The sequence below is a fragment of the Emydura macquarii genome, unplaced genomic scaffold (genome assembly GCF_026122565.2).
Source record: "Emydura macquarii macquarii isolate MOO-44397 ecotype Brisbane River unplaced genomic scaffold, CSIRO-AGI_Emac_v2 contig_3220, whole genome shotgun sequence".
NCBI lineage: Eukaryota > Metazoa > Chordata > Testudines > Chelidae > Emydura > Emydura macquarii.
The window spans coordinates 10,350,465-10,369,473 of NW_027133357.1; the positions used below are offsets into that span (position 1 = coordinate 10,350,465).

General features: G+C 48.4%; 1 protein-coding gene across 1 annotated transcript; it reads right to left on the reverse strand.

Moving 5' to 3' along the window:
• Positions 1-4,476: 4,476 nt before the first annotated feature.
• On the reverse strand, positions 4,477-12,937 carry CTSE (cathepsin E). Its single transcript, XM_067531468.1, has 9 exons — positions 12,882-12,937; positions 11,132-11,288; positions 10,054-10,171; positions 8,999-9,117; positions 7,988-8,187; positions 7,491-7,613; positions 6,605-6,746; positions 5,370-5,468; positions 4,477-4,641 (listed from the first exon to the last, which is right to left on the reverse strand). Exons 1-9 carry the CDS (start codon positions 12,935-12,937, stop codon positions 4,477-4,479), a joined length of 1,179 nt encoding a protein of 392 aa, XP_067387569.1.
• Positions 12,938-19,009: the final 6,072 nt, after the last annotated feature.

Sequence of the window (19,009 nt, forward strand, 5' to 3'; positions counted from 1 at the left end):
TCTAGTCCTGTAAAGCCTGGCATCGTCCCAATCAAACACGCAAGTGGCCCGGCCCTCTGAGCGCCTGAGCCAGGGCAGGGGCAGCTGACCTGGAGTCTACGCCTTGTTCACCGGGACCGCAGGTGTGTCCTTGCTGTCCCTGCCATGCTGCAGGGTGTAGGGATGGGGTCATACCCCTGACGTAGCTTGGGAGCGCTCTGCTGGCGCTCACCCGGCGTTCGACAGTTAAGAAGCTAACAGAAACCAGTCGGAAAGGCAGTATGCACGCAGTGTGGCCTGGCCCACTGGTGTAGGGTTAGTGAACGTGGTTATGTGAAGCCTAACTCTGCCCCTGCGGCCTCTTCACCTCGTTCTTGTTCTGTGAGCAGTAAAAGACACAACGCATGTCTGGAAAATGAGGCCAGTCCAGCGCATTGCATGCACAAGCGCCAGATGCTGCAGCATGTTATGGGCACGGGGCAACCAAGGCAGGATTTACCTGGCACCCGCACCCACCTGTGTTCTTGAGAGCACTCCCCTGGCAGGGGCTATTCTTCGCTCTCATCTGCTCCCAAAGTTGCCCTGCCTTATGGTCCTGATCCAAAATCCATTCTTGCCAATGTAAAGACCAAAGCCTCTGGTTTAGGCCCTAAATCCCTGTTATTCCTGTGCAGGCCCTAGCATTTCACCAGATCGTTTGCCAGAGCTCTGGAGTCCTCCTTCCCAAAGCTGCCTTTCACCTCCCACCTTTCCTCCTCCTCCTCCTTTCAGACCTCGCTCGAAGGATCGCCCCCTGACCTTCACCATCTCCGTTTCTCCAGCAAAAACCTTGCAGCTGGCTACTGCAGTAGTAATATAGCCCCCAGCCTTGCCAGACCAGCCTTGCTTTGACTCTGGCTGCGGCCACCTCTGGTCTCTTTGCAGTTCAGAGTCAGCTGGCCGATCCATTTCCATCCCAGACTCTGAGGGAGAGCACCGCAACCTGCCTCGTGGCTGGGATTGCTTCACAGCCTAAGTGACACAAGCCATCCACCCACCGGTGACTTCTCCTTTCCAGCGCTGGGGCGTTGGCTGTGGGCTAATCTGAAGTGACGCAGGGAGCTGGTTATGACTGTGGGTGTGGGTGTGCTAAATCAGTGCAGGGAGAGTGGAAAAGAAAATCTCTAAAACACGACTGGCCTTTCCAGGCAGCTAGGGAGAAAAGCTGGTTCAGTGGCTAGTCTACAACTCAGGATGCCGAACTTCTACTCTTTACTCCGCCACAGACTCCCTGTGTGACCTTGGACGAGTTACCCGGGCCCAGAGCACCAGTGATAGTTAAGCTCCTTACTGGCAATGTTTTCCATCTGTAAATGGGGATAATAGCACTTCCCTACCTCGCAGGGGTGTTGGGAGAATAAATACAGCCTGTGACACGCTGAGATACAAGGTGGGCCACAGAAGTCCCTAAAAGAGATTTTCACGAGATGCTGAGCACCATTAGGTGAGCTGTCCCCCAAGGGCTGTCTCCACGCTAGTCTGTTCTTCTTAACATTTTCCACCACTGCCGCTCTGCCGGTGACAGCAATCAGGGGCGCTCTTGTGTACGTGGGTGGTTAGTGTTTTAACCACCGTGAAGTGGGAATTTCTCAAGCAGCTGTTGGCCTATTTCTACTTCCATTGAAACCAATGGGATTTTCACCCATGTCTTCAATGGGACCAAAATTAGCCCAGCATTGAGTGCTTTGAAAAGTCCCACCACCCCATACCATCTGCCCCTACTCAGAGCAGGTCTAAGAGACATGATGGTTGAAACATTGGGCCCTGTCTACCCTACCGTTCCCATCAGTAGAACTACAATGGTGGGAAACATTATGAAGAAAAGGCATAGACAAGTTGGGAAGGAATTACTTAGGGTCGTGTGCACAAGGAACAAGAAAAGGAACATTTTTTGCTGAGTATCGGGAAAAGTTTCTGGATGGTGATTTGTCCCAAGTGGTGCAACAACTTCTCAATGGAATTGGTGGAATAAAAAAAGAAACATGGATAACCCCCGGGGGGAAAAAAGTGTAAAATCACCTTGAAGATTGTTCACAATCAATGATTCAATCAGCGGTAGTCCAAGGGGGAAAGGAATGTCCAAAGCTTACTGGAGCAAACACTGGGAAATGAGCTCTGGGGAACAATCTTGCATTGCTGGGTAAGAGAGTTGGACCACATAGGTGTTTCTAGGGCACCGAGTGCCATAGTGGCATTAACATTTATATTTCTGTGAACCTTGAGGAGGGAAAATAGGGATGCCTATGGGAATCTCTCTCATACTGGAACAGGAGACAAACCTCCATGCTCCAAAAGGTTCTAATGAGTGGGTCTAGCGCACCCCATCTCTTGGTTCTTTCTGGATGTTTGTCTCGCTAGTGCTTCTTCACCCACAGTACTAGATAAGTATAGTATGGGGAAATCAATCCCACTGTACACTATGGCGGTTGAGTGCTTAAATATGAAGCAACTTTCAGTTGCTGCCTCTTTCCATTTGTGGTGGAGTAATGCTTAGTAACCCTTTGTTTCCTCCTCAAACAACATCTTTGTGTGCTAATCAGGCTTCATAGCTGGCCATGTTAGAGTACACGGTAGCACAACATTCGAACGATACCTTATTTAGCAATGTGCCGGGACAAAGTGCCACTAGCAGTGGAGTCAGCGCGGGAACGAGTTGCAGTGACAGACACAATGACAAATGGGTTTGTTAGCAACACAATCGCTTTATTTGAACAAGATAGGCACACCTTTCCATTCTGGTTTTAATCAGTTCAGATACATGAGCAACGAGCCCAGGCTGCATTGTTCAAATTCATACTTTCCCAACGCTTTGGAGGCTTCAGATCCAGCCTTTAAGTTTAGCCCATTTCGAAGAGTGGAATCAGCTGCAAAGATTGGCTCCAGGTACAAATGTCTCCCAAGTTCACAGGTGTTTGGAAATGTCTTCAAAGCTCACAAGATGTTGGTTCAGACTCGTGTCTAATATCCCCCATGACAAAATCTGCGCTTGGATATCCTCCCGCTTGAGGGTATGCTGACAGAGGGTCCATTTGCTGTATCAGTTTGGGCTGGCAATTAGTTAAATGGGGTTGTTTCCACACAAGTGTAAAAATCTTGGTAAAGACACATGGCTAAAAATAACCCTCCTCTGTCTTCCCTTTTCTGCTGCCTTCTGTGCTGACTTACATGCATTTCTCAAAACACATCATGTGTGGCCTGTGGCGGCTCAATTCATTCACATGTACTTCCTAAACCCTATGCTCACTGCGGACAAGTCACATGCTCCAGACACCATTGGGAGTGGCAGGCTGACCTCTAAGACAGACAGATTTTGAAAATGGGTCGCTGCCTTTTGTGCAGAGCACTGCCCCGTGCTGCCCTTCCATTTTAGGAGCCATCTTTCCAGCTGTGCCACCCGCAGCAGTGTCTCTTTGCAGAGATTGGCCCAAAGTTATCTTTGCCCGCTCTCGCTCTGCTAGTGCGTGCACTCTCTCTACATCTCGGGAAATAACTTGGGAACTCAGAGCAAAGCTCACTGGAAAGCCCTGGCTGAGCCGGGCTCCTTGCAAAGCATAAACACCCCAGGATCACTTGAGGCCTGTTCCACATTGACCCAGGCATTCACCAACCTCGGCAAAACTGGCAGAAGTATCAGGTTTTCATTAGGAACATTTCATGTGTTAACATTCTGCCCCTTACCACGAAATGGGACCTGTAAGTGTTAAGGGCAGGATTTTCAAAAGCACCTCAGAGAGTTAGAAACCCAAGTCCTACTGATTTTCAATAGAACTCATGCATCTAATTCTCTTGGGCTCATTTGAAAATTCCAACCTAAAGACAACCAGACACTATAACAAAAAGGCTTCCTCTTCAGCTGAAACACAGCCATTTGTAGTAGCTTTGGCCACTACGCCGTCCTTCTGCACAGTCAAGGTTCTTCCCAATCCAATGAAGATGCTGCTAATTCAGAGAAGGCACCCAGAAGGTATTATTTCCCGCCTATCCAAAGCTTTTAATTCATGGGGCTAGAAGGTGAAGCCATCATGCACAATTCAGCCAAGTGAAGCCAGCCATGCTTTCTGCAGTAGCTTCCAAATCTAATTCAGTTTGATTGGTGCAGCTTTAAATGTGAAAGGAGGATTGAAATCCTCTTTTTATTCGATTGAAAATCAGCCTTGATTTAAGTGTGAAAACACAATCTGTAAACTGGCTTTAACATAGTTACCAAAGACATTTTTGGGTGGGTCACAAATATGCCTCTTGAAAGACTTTGCATTTCTGTCGTGCTTTTCAACCAAGGATCCCAAGGCATTTTACAAAGGAGGTCAGTAGGATTATCCTTGTTTTACAAGTGGAGAAACTGAGGCACAAAGCTACATGAAGTGATTTGCCCAAGGTCACAGAGTGGCAGAGCCAGGAATAAAACTAAGGTCTACACTGACTCCCACTGACTTACTCTGACCGCTAGGCAACACTGCCTTAAGGGACAACAGGTGCCAGCCCAACTCTGTTATTTCCACGGTCAAAGACAGAGTAAAACTGGCCAATAAAAACATCACCCAGAATCCAGAGAGGCCCAGCCGGCGGTTGTATGTTCAGTCCCTGGAAGCCGCTGGTGCAGAATGCCATGCCGTCACTATTATCCTAATGGGAAGAGGAATTGCGAATATGAGAACAAATCTCATCTTTCACGGAGGAAGCCAGATCTTCTACAATGGCTCTACATCCATCAATCTCAAAGCACTTTCCAAAGAAGGGCAGGTATTATTACCCCAGTTTCCAGTTGGGAGGAAAAAAGAGGCACAGATGGGAGAAGTGACTTGCCCAGGATCACTCAGCAGGGCAGTAGAAAGGCTGGGAAGAAAATGCAGGAATTCTAACTACCAGCCCAGTACTCAAAACACACACCCCTCTGAGAGCTGAGAATAGATTCTAAGACTCCTGGCTCCCTGTCACTTTGCTATAATCACTAGACCCCACCAGCTCAGTGCTGGGAATAGATTCCAGGACACACAGCGCCCAGTCCCAAGCTCCAACTACTAGACTTCACCCTTCTCCCAGAGCTGGGCATGGAACCCAGGAGTCCTAACTCCCCCCCCCCGCCTGTGCTCTAACCATTAGACCACACTCCCTCACTATAGCCCCTTTCATCATCTGAACTCTTAGAGAACACCAACTGATCTTGAGAACATTAAATAGAGAGTCATGGGGGGGGCTCTCTTCTGCTTCCCAACTTCCTACCCAAGCGAACAATGGGACTTCATTGAGCATAGCCCTCATCTCAAGGCCGGATTGCATGGTCTGCAGAAGCCTACAAGGCAGACAGGACACACGTGGTCATGCTGGCTTTACAATGAGGAAGAAGCTTGTACCGTGAGGGTGTAGGCCTGGGGACTGAGTGTGTATGGGATCCCATTGATGGTGAAGGTAACGTCAGGCATCTCATCCAGGTTGTTGCACTCCACGGTGTACTGCAAAGTGACAGAGATGAGACAGATTGGACAATGGCAGGCTGCAGAGACAGCTTAGCGGGTGTGCTGACCCAAAAGGCTGGGACGGGAAGCCCAACCAATACAGCTCTCCCCTTCCCAAATAGTGGACCCTGGGAGCAAGCGTTTTGACTTGTTACTGGCAGGTGCATAGGATAACGTTAGGGCTAGGCATGAAGCTCATGTGATTTCAGCTCGTGTAGGCGTGCCCAAGATAGCTTTCCTCTAGCTAGCACAGCTAAAAAGAGCCGTGAAGACACCAGTATGTAGATATACCCTCAGTGGAGGTGGATGTCACAAGTCGGTGGCGTTATATCAGAAGGAGCCGTCTAAAAAAAAATCCTGGGGGGGAAAAACCATAGATCCTCAACTTCACAATGCGTAAAAGGTGTGAAGCAGCTGCTGGATGATGGTAAATGTACAACAGGGAATAACACTGCACTGGGTGGGAACCTGTTACAGCACCCAGTGCCCCTAACAGACGAGACTCGGAGAGGGAAAGGGACTTGTCCAGCAAGGCGCTGTCAGGCTAGCAGTACATTACTTGGCTCTCAACCCGTACTCTGTTCTCTAAGCCATGCTGTCTCCTGTATGAGCCGATGGACCTATCAGGCATTTTATTTTTAATCTCGAACTGCTGCAGCAGTCCTGCAACACTAATAATTGTTCTAAACACAAGGGAATAGGCCAGTCTGAATACTTGTAGCTTTTATGGGGGCAGGGAATGATATATGCATCTGGATTTGAACTGAAATTTGACAGCAGTGTTTATATAGAGACCCCTGCCGACATATGGGAAAGGCTGTGTTTTCTGAGACTGTGGACCCTGCAGGACGGATATGACAATGTGGTATTCAGCGGCACAGTGCTAAAGGCAGGGTTTCAGTAGCTAGCGCCTTTGTCTCTCTACTGGGGCCACTTGCTGACATATTGCATGGGTCTGGTCAGGCTTTTCGAAACCTGGTTCAGGAATGCCAAACTTCAGATATTCCTGTAGTATTGTGTTGGGGGCGTTATATCCTGGCTGGAGATCTAACATGGGGAGACCGGAATTCCTGCAGCCAGGAAATGTGGTATCCGCCCACCCCTGGCATGCTTTTCATCTCCCAGAGGTTTACCTCGCCATCCATGGGCACCGCGCCAATATAGTTCTGCATTTCTTTGATCTCTTTGGGAGGACCGGTGATGAGAGAGGTCCCGGTGTCCACTATAGCCTGACATCCATCTGCACAGAAGGCAACGGTCCCACCCACCTGTATGCTGGGGAAGGAGGAGATGGGAACAATGATTGGAGAAAGGGTCTATGGGAAATGCACTCCCCTCCCCGCCGACCCAGCACATGGCTGAGAGCACATCAGAATTGTGGGACAGTCTGATAAGGCAGTGCACTGGGTTAGAAAGTAAGTACTGAGGCTTTGTTTGATAGTGACTGTGGTGTCTGCGAGAGCACAATTAACGAATTAGCAGAATTGCTTTCTCTGTGTATACAACCAAAACTGGTCACCACCAGGTGCTGAACTGAGGACCTGCAGCATCAAAGCATAGAGGAATAATTCCCTTAGCTGGTAGCAGTAGTAAGCAGTTATTCTCTGTGTGACCCAACCACTAAGTTGGAGACAAATTGCACTGAGAAGTAGGGAAGGACTGTTACCTTCATGATATATATGGGGGACTGAGACATGGAAGACACTAAGTGATTTGCTCGAGGTCACACAGGGAGTGTGTGACAGAGCTGGGAACTGGTTCTTCCAAATCCCAGGCTACAGTCCTAAACATGGAGCCTTCCTTCCTCTCTGTTTAAATTAATCCCTTTTCCCATTGATTAATAATAGCACCAAGCTCCTGGGTGAGTTCACATTGTTTAGGGGATGAGTGGTTTTGGATTGCTGCTATGGTGAATTGACAGGGTTTAATGGTTACTCAGTTTACCTCTAATCTGTACCCTCCTCCAGTACCATCCCCACCCCAGCTGCCATTGTGGGGAACCCCCACAAGGACACTTACTTGTCCAATTCGATTTGCCAGTATCCCTGTTTCGTGACTGGCACCCAGTTCAGAGTCCCGCTGAAATGAGAAGGATCAAAGCCACCAAATAATAGCTCTCCCCCAACAGAGGAATCCGGGTTCCTGGGGAAAAGAGGATTGAGATACAGCTGGGTTTTCCAGTAGCAGAAGCATTTCCCATTATATAATCCTGTTACTCTGCACATGGTTCTTTACACTAGTGGGATCCAATAGTTTTCTCCCCAAAATACTTATTATTTATTGTTTGCATTGTGGTAGTGCCTAGGAGCCCCAGTCATAGGCCAGAACCCCACTGCGCTAGGCGCTGTACAAACAGAACAAAAAAACAGCCTCTACCCCCAGAGAGCTTACAATCTAAGTAAAAAAGCCCTTCCTGTTCTAACAACCCTCTTAGGAGACCATTCTGCTCCCAATTCCCTTGAGACAGGGCCTGACCAACAGGTAGTGGGCCATTTTGTGCAGAATCATGTTCACACCTGTTCATGTAGACTGAGAATATTGGCAGATCCACCAGATTTTGCGCCATCATGTTATCAAACACAGGGGTAACCCCATCCACGGCCAGTGACGGATAGGCCAGCCCAAGAATCCCATCAAACTCAGCATCCAGAAAGGTGTTTCCTGGTTCGCTGACGCTCTCTGCGAACTGCTGGTTGTTCACAGTGATGCCCTCAACCTAAAAGGGGAAATAAAAATTACTTATTGTTTCGGACCTTTCATCAGAAACCTCAGCAGCAGAACATGTAGGGTGCCATAGCAGGAAAGAAAAGGAATAATTCAGTCTTCTGGAGGCCAGGTCATGGTGCCATACCAGGAGAGAACAGGATGTAGGTGTAGGACCATGTCGTGAAGTGCAGAGCGATTATGCTGACTCATCTTGGTAACTAGACCAGGCGTGTCTCATTGGCTCCAAGAAGAACGAAAAGGTTCAAAGTTTACTCTGCAGCGAGCTAGAGAGAAGGGCAGGAGGTCCTGCAGGCAGAAATTCTAACCAGCCCACTCAGAAGGGAATTAGGGGGCTAATGCTCATGTTAGTAAGCCAAGTCCTGCCTGAGGTCTTTGTTACTTTCATGAAGAATAAAGGCAAACTTGGGGAGAAAGGGTGGAGGAGTGGGGTTTAGTGGTATCAGTTGTATGCATGTGTGGTGTCAGAAGTGGGATGAGGAATCCACTTATTTACCACAGGCACTCCCCGAGGACCCAATCCTGCAATGTTCGGAGCACCTCCCTCAAAGTACAGAATGCCCTCCACTCCCGCTGACTTCCTTGGGATACCTAAGGGTATTTAACACCGTGTAAGATTGGACCGTGGATCTTCTCCTACAAGCCAGGAAAAAACAGCGGAAGGTGGGCTCACGGGCTCCCTGGTGGCCAGATAATGTCCTTCAGTCACCATGCCATGGACAGGAGAGAAAATGTGAGTAGAACCTTTTTACATTTTTCTAAAGAAAATTTAAAATTAAAAAGAAAAACCAAACTCTGCTCACAGTGACTTGATCTGCTCCAATGATTCCCGACAAGCTACCAGTCCCATACTGAATCGAGAAGGGAGTCCCAACCTCACTGTAGGTGCTGGAATCTGATGGGTGAAATCTGGAATGCACAGCTGTAGGAAAACAAGGTGCCACTGTTAGTACTCCTTATTACTGTGGCACTTAGGAGCGCTAGTCGTGAACCAGGACCGCCTTGCACTAGGTGCTGTACAAACACAGAATAAAAAAGGAGGCAATTGAAATTACGCGATGCAATGGCATGGTCAGCTTAACTTGTAAATAAAAAAGGTCTAGCAAAATGTGAGCACTTAGAGATGTATTTTCTATATTACAAAGAATTATAATTCTTAGCACTGTCATTATATATCCAGTTACAGTAAGGAGAGGTTTATTAAAGAAAACAGGTACAACTTGTAGACATAAAGAAGCCAGTTTCCACAGAGCTTGACTTCCAGCATTGTGTCCCATGTTTACCAAGGACCACAATCCATACGTAACTCTATGCTAGCTGTGGAGTCATTTAGTGGCTGAATAAAGTGTTGAAAGTAAAAATATTATTTCAAGAACTTTAAAGCACTTTAAGTTTTCAAATCACCATGCAACTGATTAATCCTCACAACACTCCTGGGAAGTCAGTATTATTATCCCCATTTTACAGATGGGGAACTTGAGACAGAGAGAGGAGAATGACGTACCCACTTAAATATGACAAAGGGATTCCATTTTTGGTTACATCCCTTTTTCCTATTGGTTGATTTCACTGCAGATGGGCTGGGTGGGTTCCATGACAATGCATTCACTTTGTGCTCTTTCAGAGCATTTTTACTTTGGCCTGCATTTGCCTAGCAGCGGCTCAGCAAAGCTAGCAAGATGAGCATGAAGAGAGGGATTTCTCTAAGCCCTTCAGGGCTGACTGGCCCGCCATTTACACTGGTCTAACTCCACTGACTTCACGTGGGTTACTATTGATTCACTTTGGTGCTAAGTGGAGAATCAGGCCCAGTTTTTTATGTCCAGGAGCAACATGCCGCTGAGGAAATGCTACTTACCACAGGCTTTGCTGACACAATAAATGGATGGAACCCAGAGATTGGAGGAGCCGGTGTCGAATAACACTGTGAAATTCTGAGGAGGGGTCCCAATAGAAATCTGTCCGAAATACTCCATCTAGGCAAAGAGCAAAGCAACAGCCATGCTCAGGCACGGGCACCGGGGGAAACCTCAGCAAAGCCATACAGACAGGGAGACTGCACCAAGCTCCAGGGGAATCGCTATGGGATGGATGTTTGCAATGAACTGGGTTTTGTTCCTGAAATACCTGACACTATGTGGAGGTTGATGCTGTTACTGCAGCATGATGCTAGGGGAGAAGAGGGAGCCAGATCTACCAAGAGACTGGAAAAATGGTCCCAAATCCCGAATGAAAGTGCACAATGATTGAGGACTCCGTCTGGCTCCCTTCAATCTCAGTGGCCCAGCTCCCACTGGCATTAGTAGGAACATCCGCTTCGGTCTCTCCAAAGCTGAACAGAATCCCCATAAAGAACCAAACACGTCCTAAACTTTGGGAATGCTTGGAACCAAAAGTCACAACCACTGACTGTATAACAGGCCGGACAAAGACCTCAGGTTCTGGAAAATACCCCCAACCGCTGGGAAAGTTTGGCTCTGGGTTCAAACTTTATGGCTTGGACCCTGCTCTAATCGTGCTATTGTATTTTAGTTTTGGAGGGGAATTTTGGTTCTTGACTCCACAGTACTGTCACTAGCTTCATGCCCACAAGACTAGGAGAGAAGTGGGATGTGTGTGTGTGTGTGTGTGTGTGTGGCATGCACTGAATGGAGCCCGTTGTATGGGATCAATGTTACATTCACAAGTGACATACCTCCAGAACAAAAGACCAGCAAAAAGTAGGGCAGACAGATAACTATGGCACATTATCGCATTATTGCTGGGTCAGCTCAGACTCTGTTTAAGAGGAGCTGAGATCAAGGGTCAGGATCTAGGGCATTCAAGGCTGCTCATGCAAAATAATGTGCTCTCTCTGTTTCCTGTGTTGCTTTTGAGTGGATTTCTGCAAAACAGTGCCCCCACTGCCACCTCACATCCCTTGCCGCGTAACTTACATCCAGGTAGTTGATGAGTGGCTCATTCGTTTCTGGGGTGGCGGAGCAGTCTTCGGCGTACTGGATCATGTCCAGTTTCTGGGCCTTCCAGAAGTTGGACAGCTGCCCATGCTCCCTCAGGATTTTCCGCAGGGATTTGTGTCTCCTCAGGGGCACCCTGGAGAAAAAAGGCATTCTCCCAATAAACATGGTCATGACCAACAGGAACTGGGGAACCAGAATTAAAAGTAGGCTTGCAGCAATACAGTGTGGCTTGGCCCATCTAGCCAACGCCTGGCATCTTCTGGAAGGCACACACTATACTGGTGTATGGTATTCACTTCGACTCTAAGCCTTTTGGGGAAAGAACCTTTATTGTCCTGTGTTTGTACTGCACCTAGCACAGTAGGGATCTATGGCATACCATAAGAACAGCCATACTGGGTCAGACCAATGGTCCAGCTAGCCTTCCGACAGTGGCCAGTGCTAGATGCTTCAGAGGGAATGAACAGAACAGGGCAATTATCGAGTGATCTATTTTCTGTCATCCAGTCCCAGCTTCTGGCAGTCAGAGGTTATGGACACCCAGAGCATGGGGTTGTGTCCCTGACCATCTTGGCTAATAGATAAGTTCATTGAGGATAGGTCTATCAATGGCTAATTCTTTTTTGAACCCAGTTATACTTTTGTCCTTCATAACATCCCCTGGCAATGAGATCTGCAGGTTGACTGTGCGTTGTGTGAACAAATGCTTTCTTATGTTTGTTTTAATCTTGTGTTAGATGAAGGGGTAAACAACACTTCCCTATTCACTTTTTTCACCCCATTCATGATGTTACAGACCTATATCATATCCCCGCTTAGTCATCTCTTTTCTAAGTTGGACAGTTCTTTTTAAATCTCTCCTCATCTGGAAGCTGTTCCGTAACCCTAATAATTTCCGTTGCTCTTCTCTGTACTTTTTCCAATTCTACTATATCTTTTTTGAGATGGGGCGACCAGAACTGCATGCAGTTTTCAAGGAGTGGGCGTACCATGGATTTCTATAGAGGCATCATGATATTTTCTGTCTTATTGTCTACCCCTTTCTGAATAGTTCCTAACACTCTGTTAGCCTTTTTGACTGCTGCTGCACATCGAGCAGATCTTTTCAGAGAACTGAGTCACAATACAAACAGCAATTTAGTCCTTTGCTCAGGGGGTCAGTTATTCTCCGATTTACGCCCTCTCCAAACCATTGAATTCAGTGGCACTGAGGTTTGTCCCTTTGACTCCAATGAGTTTGCATGCAGAGCAGATCAGCACAGAGGCTGGCTGTTAGTGCTGGGATATACAGATGCATTTTGCCCACAGGCAGCAACGGCTGTGACCTGATAACAATTCTTTTCACTTCCCGGGCAGTGCTCCGTGGAGAACCCCAAAGTGTGTGTAAAATGCTCCTTAGCGAAGACTCACAACCCTGCCCTCCCAGGAGGTGGCGCTATCCCTGCTTTATATCTGAGGCACCAAGGGCGCTTGGTCCCTACAAAGTTGGAGCTGGCTGGCGCCTTCCCCTCTCGTTTCCTGCTAACCCCTCCCCACCCAGCAACGCGGGGGGGCTTGTGCTGTTTAACGCCGGGGCACATGGGTCTGGCTGCTGATCGTTTTAACGGTCACCGTTTGCCACAATCCACGAGCCCTTGGTCGTGAGTCTCGTTGCAAGCCCTGACCCGAGAGCCACCCGTGCCCGAGTGCCCAGAGAAGGAAGGAAAGGCCAGGGCACCCTGCTTACCTTTGCAACCCACTGGCCAGCCAGAGGCAAAGCGTCAAAAAGATCAGCTGCTTCATGCTGGGGGCTCAGCGTCTAGGGCACTTTTCAGCCGCTCTCTCCAACTGGCGAGAGCTGAACAGAAGCGTTGCCCTTATAGCACCACGTACAGCCCAGCCCCAAAGGATCAGCGCCCTGCGATAAGGCTCCTCTTAATGTCAACACGGAGCCTTTGTGAGAGAAATGAATCACTGCGCACATATTCAGCCCCGGCATCGGCAGCTGAAACACCAAGAGCCAGGCGGTTCCCTCCGGTGGGATAATTTTGCCCAGATGCAGGGGAATCTCCTCCAGCCTGGACTTCTCTGGGATCCTTCCATCAGCATCGCCGAGGGAGCATGGTCTTGTGGTTAAGACAGAAGATGGGGGATTCTGCCACAGACCACCTGTGTGGCCTTAGCTTTCAACGGGACTTAAGCGTCTAAGGCAATTCTGAAACTGTTGCTCTGAATTTCTCTGTGCTTCATTACCGCCCTCTGTAAAAGGGGGATAATAATCCTTCCTTTCCCAGCCTTCGTCTGTTACATTGTTAGATACTCAAGGCCCGGGTTGTCTCTTGCCATATATATGTGCAGCACGGAGCGCATTGGGCCCTGAGCTTAACTGGAGTCTCCTAGGCGCTTGTGTCATACAAATAATGAGGGTAGGATTCGCCTCCTTACAGGCCATAAATTGCTAGCTGGGGCTTCCACTCCTTAACTCCACCAACCCTCTGAGGTTAAGTGCAGGCCCCCTCTGCACCCTCTAGCTGCTGCTGTCTTCATTTGCCAGTTTTCTCCCCACTTTCCTTTCTCCACAGGTGTCTCTGCCAGCCCCCTACCAGTCAGTGTCTGAGGCAGGGAATTAAATGGCCTGTTGGAAACTCCCCTCCCTGCTTCAGATTTTCACTCAAACATTTCTGGCACTGTCTCAGTCTGAACAAAAGGTAAATTGCCCCCTTCACACCTTTGATGGAAACTCATCTCACACTTAACTGTCCTTCTTTCCTTTTGATCTCCAATCAGTGCCTTAAATTTGTCCACTGGCCTGGGACGCTAATAGGCAGTTCTCATCCAGTTAGTTACCTCCAGCTTTCCAGACTTCAGGGTTTCTTGTTCTGCAAAGCACAGTGATGGGACAGGTCTGCCACCTGCAGAGCGATGGGGAAATTGCTAGTCAAGAAGTGATGATTTTTTTGGGGCGGTGGGGGCAGAGGGGGTGTCTCCCCCCACCACCCAAAAGAAAAATGTTCTCTTTTTCATCCTCTCTCAACCCTTTTCTTTTCCTTTGCCCCCTCCTCCAGCGGAAAAAGGAGGAAAAAACCAACAAAACTGGGAAAATATTTGTTTTTATTTTTTGTCAAAGTATCAAAACATTTCAACAGAAACACATTTTTTTTCCCATGAAAATTTTTCTTTTAGTAAAAAAGCCATTTGGGAAAAAAGGTTTTGGGGACCAGCTCTGTAACTGACACTTCCTGTGCTTTGTGGTTCTCAGCCTTTATTTATTAACCTGTGAGCTGTAGCCTGAGAGATGAGGCTCATGAAACTGAAGAATTGGCAGTCCGGCAGCCATTTACCACCTAGCTCTTTGCCACCTACTGCCTTGTATCATTGAACTCAAAGCACCTTGTGATGCAGTTTGCATGGAAGCTGCTATACAAAGTCGAGTTGTGTTCTGTTGGGTTCTATTGTGTCCCCTATGGCTTTGAGTGTTTTGCTCAGCAAACTCCAGTGACACGCGTGGTATCCCAGACCCGGGCTCAGGCGCGTGTGTAAAAGTCGGGTCAGAGAGAGGGTGCTGTGACAGTGTTTAGCAGCACCAATGTGTTCTGTCCCGCTGGCTGCCTACGCAAGGCAATTAACCCACAGAGGATTTCCTTATAATTAGTCTCATCGCTGCAGGACATTAAAGTACCTGTATAGTCAACTAGCAGACGGTCCTCTGAGCACGGTCTGATTAGTTCGTTTGTGTCCCCTGAAGACGAAAGGAAAGGGGGAGGGAAAATCGATGGTCAGATGGCACACGCTAGAAATCAGAGCCCGGGCTGGCTGTGCGCTGCGAGCTGTCGTCTGGCCCGGGAAGATGAGATAGTGGCGAGGCCTGGGCTCCATCCTTGGCTGCAGCTGCATGGCGCACAGCTCAGGAAAGGGGCTTTTCATTACCTGTGTGCTCCCCCGATTCTGGGACAGGTTGAGGGCTGGGCCGGCCCACCAGTATCAATGAGAACAGTCTGAGGGCTGCTGAAAGTTACACCAGCTGCCACCAGACCCAAGGGGCCAAGAATCATTAGGGTGCAGGGGAACGCTGCCGCATTCTCTTTTTCCCAGACATGTCCCCTGTCCTGGCTGCAGGGACAACACAGAACCTGGCCCAACAGCCTCCCCAGTGGCTCTATGCCACCAAGGAACCCCTGAGCAGGGGTGATCTGCCCAGGCCAGGAAAGCAGGCGTCAGGGGCGCTTTGCTACGGTCGAGTGGCACTAAGCAGCTCTGACGCAGGGAAGGACACCAGCCGCGGAGTCCATTTCCTGCTGCAGGAGGCTGAGTCGTGGAAGAGCTGGAGTCCGGTTGATGGCATAGGAAGGTTCTGGCGTGGGAATGAGGCGCAGTCAAGTGCATGGCTCAGGACTAGCGCCGTGAGCCAGGGCATAGGAAAGCCAGGCATGGCTGAGGGGGTTGGCACACTGGGCTGCCCTGGTGGGAACAGAAGGAGAAGTGCTGTACTTGCACTCAGCTTGAGGGTGATCTGATTGTCCTGGAGAAAGGGACCATGGCACTGTATTGAACTAGCCGGTGCCTTGTCCGTGCTGAAAAGACTTTGGGTCATAAGGCAATTATGAACGCAGGAGTCGACGATTTGCACAAGCCGCTTGACTCGCCTAGAAATTATCGCCGCAGAAAAAACAGCCTTATTATCTGCAGTAGGCCTGATTTCTGAACCCAGCCCGTACAGCCCAGCAGCTGCTCTGTGGTCTCCTTAACTAGGCCTTGTTTTGGAGGAAAAAAATTAAGTCCCTCTCCCTCTGAAGATCTGGAGTATACTCAGGAGTAGCTGCATTGCACCATGCCACATAGGATAAGGATTTGCAGCTCCCTCTCATGCCTCTGGCGCTGCTCTCTGGTGGACATGGGATACCCAACCATATGGACCCGGGGTCCAGTTGGACCAGGCCTAGGTGCTTCTCAGGAGACCATGGCAAGTGAAGAACTGCTGTGAGTCGTTCTGTACTAGTGACTGTGAAACTCAGCAGGATGACAGATTAACATCAGGAAAACCGTACAGTGGAGTGGGATGGCACACCAGGGATTGAACCAGGACTAAAGGCGTGAGCTGCTGCAGTTCAAAGGTAGTGAGGGACTGTAACAACTCATATCCTCTGTGGGTTGGCACAGGGCTACGCCTGTAACACACACTTACCAAGGGGTTATAGAAGAAAATGGATGTTGGCCTAAACCCTGATTCGAAATCTGAGCTGGTGTCTGGGGGCTACGTCTACACTGTAGGCTCCATATGGCGGTGTGTAGAACACAGACACTGCACGCCCCCCCAGCATGGGTATAAACAGCAGATGGGGAGGCACAGCTGAGGTGAGCAGAGAAAACACACACCTGTACCCTTTTGGTATGTGGGTGGCTCTCAAAATGCCCCAGCAGTGCCTCCCACGTCTACACGCTATGTTTAGCGGTGTGGTATCCCCCGGCCTCCCTGGTGCCCAAGCCTTTCCCTGCCACAGTGAAGGACTCCAGCCGCTACACAGCCTTTCCCCACTGCCCCCACCCTGCCACGGACTTGTGTAGCTACACACTGCAGTGTGGATTCAGCCTGCCTTTGACTGTGCCATGTAGCTACACATAACCTACACACCACCCACTAGTGTTGACATCGCCTGCATGTGAATTTCACAGCTGTCTTTGTAACACAGCCACACCTTGGATCTAGACATCTCAAAATTGTGGGTTCATTTGCAATCTGGGTCAACATATCATGGCTTGTGTCTGTCTGCCGGAGATAACAAACCCTCTCCTTCTAATTAGTAGTCTATATTACAGCTTGCAGGAAGCCCAGTGGTGCCAGGCATTGTGCAGACAAGTAACAAAAAAGCCAGCTCGTGTCCTAGAGAGCTCTCGATATACATGTCAGACAGGATGCAATAGGTGGAGGAAAGAGCGTTCTCGCCAGCACTGCTCCATTCGGGGGGGATTGCAGACGGAGCCCCTGCTCATTGCAGCTTTGAAACTGCAGTGCCAGCTTTTGCTTGTGTCTCGCGGGAGCCTGAATGCAGAGGAAGCGAGGAGGCTCTGCAGGAAAAGGGGGCATGAGAAAGAGCCGTGGCGATAACAAACAGCCCGAGTGAAACTCCTCTACATGAATATGGTGAGCGCGACCTTTCCAATGGTAATGGATTCCCCTGCAATGCTGCTGCTGCTACTGCTGGCTCTGGGGTCAGGTAAACATGATGGTGATCCTGCATTCTGCACATAGACAAAAACGCCCAGTACTCTATAGAGAAGTTATCCACCCCAGTGGGTATGAACTGCTGCCGTTCTGATATGGTGGCATTTTCCCTCCACTTTGCATGGACACTGGTGCAAACAACTGCACAGAACACAGGGCAATGGGAGTTCTGTCCCCGTCAGAACTGCAGGGTTGGACTCACTGAGCAAGTGATGCAAGGGAAACTGCTAGAAGGGAAAACATTTGCAGTATTATACAATCTTTAAACATTAAAAAAGCTAATGGCCAACTAGCAGAGAGAAACTGGATGAAAATCTACAGTTTTCATTTTAAAATGCTGGTCAGTGTAATTAAAGCCTGTTCTTTGAGAATAAGCATCTTTGCAGAGCAGACAGTTGTGTGCTGCCGTGTAGGAATTGAGGAACTCTTCCAAAATCACTGATGCTCTTTTGACATCGAAGGGCCATCTCATTAAGCCACAGTGAGTGCACTATAATGATCAAATAAGGCCTCTGCATATGACTGAAGATTCTTTTTTCTTGATGCCAAGATTATTCCAATGAAATGATTAAAGCAGTTTATTATTATTCTTTATCTGGTTTATAGGTACATGCTGTGTGTGTGTGTGTGTGTGTATAGCACTGCAGTAACTGACGAGGAACGCCACGGGATGCATTTCTCCAGTGCTCAATAGGGTGGAGGGATTTAGGGATAGCTTTGTCTTAAATGTAACTGAAGGCTTGTACCTTTGACTTTTGCTTGTCAATTTTCTGTCTACTTTTGTTTGTCTATCTTGGCTAATTAGCTCTCCGGGGAAGGGACTGACTCGTATTTTGTTAATGCACAGTGCCTAGCAAAATGGGGCCCCTGTGCTGACCGGGCCCCCTACACGCTATCATAATATTACATATTTACATAGTTAGTCTCCTAATATTATTTTCTCCTCTTATGACGTACATATCTGCTATATTAGCGTTAATGTTAATTAGTGTTGGCTACCAGTGCTGTCACACTTTGCTCCTCCATCCATTTGTTGTGGTGCCGCAACCACTAGGGAATTCATGGAAAACTAACATCTTCCCATCTGCCAGGACCTTAACAAAGTCCCTCACCACTGTTTGAAGTTGTGTAAGCCCTTTTGGACCCAGGTGTTTAATCTTCAACACGGCAACTTCAACCCTGGGGCAGAAGCTTGAGAACCTAGATTGAGGCATGTTTCAAATTTGACCTATAATCTGCAACCTTCCCGCACCAGGCACTGATATTCACAAAAGGGCCAACACATCAGATCTAAAATCAACTGAACAATATTATTTCAGTAAATGCCAGAACAGCTGGAAAATCAGTGTGGCCAAAACATGATGGCCACAAGTATGAATGTTGTAGCCATAAGTTTATAAACTGAACATCCTATAATAAAAATCTACTCTAATGGGATCTGATTCTGATCTCACGGTAGTTTTACACCAGTGTAACTCTGATTTCCACTGTTACTCCTGATTAACACCAGTGGAAGTGAGAGCAGATTCAGAGGATTTAATTCAAATTTTGTTCAGGTTGCACTTTGTTTTCCATTGCAAGGCTGATTTTGATGACCTCCTAAAATGTAAACCAAACCAAACCAAACCAAACCCGAACAAACCTCTTCATATCAG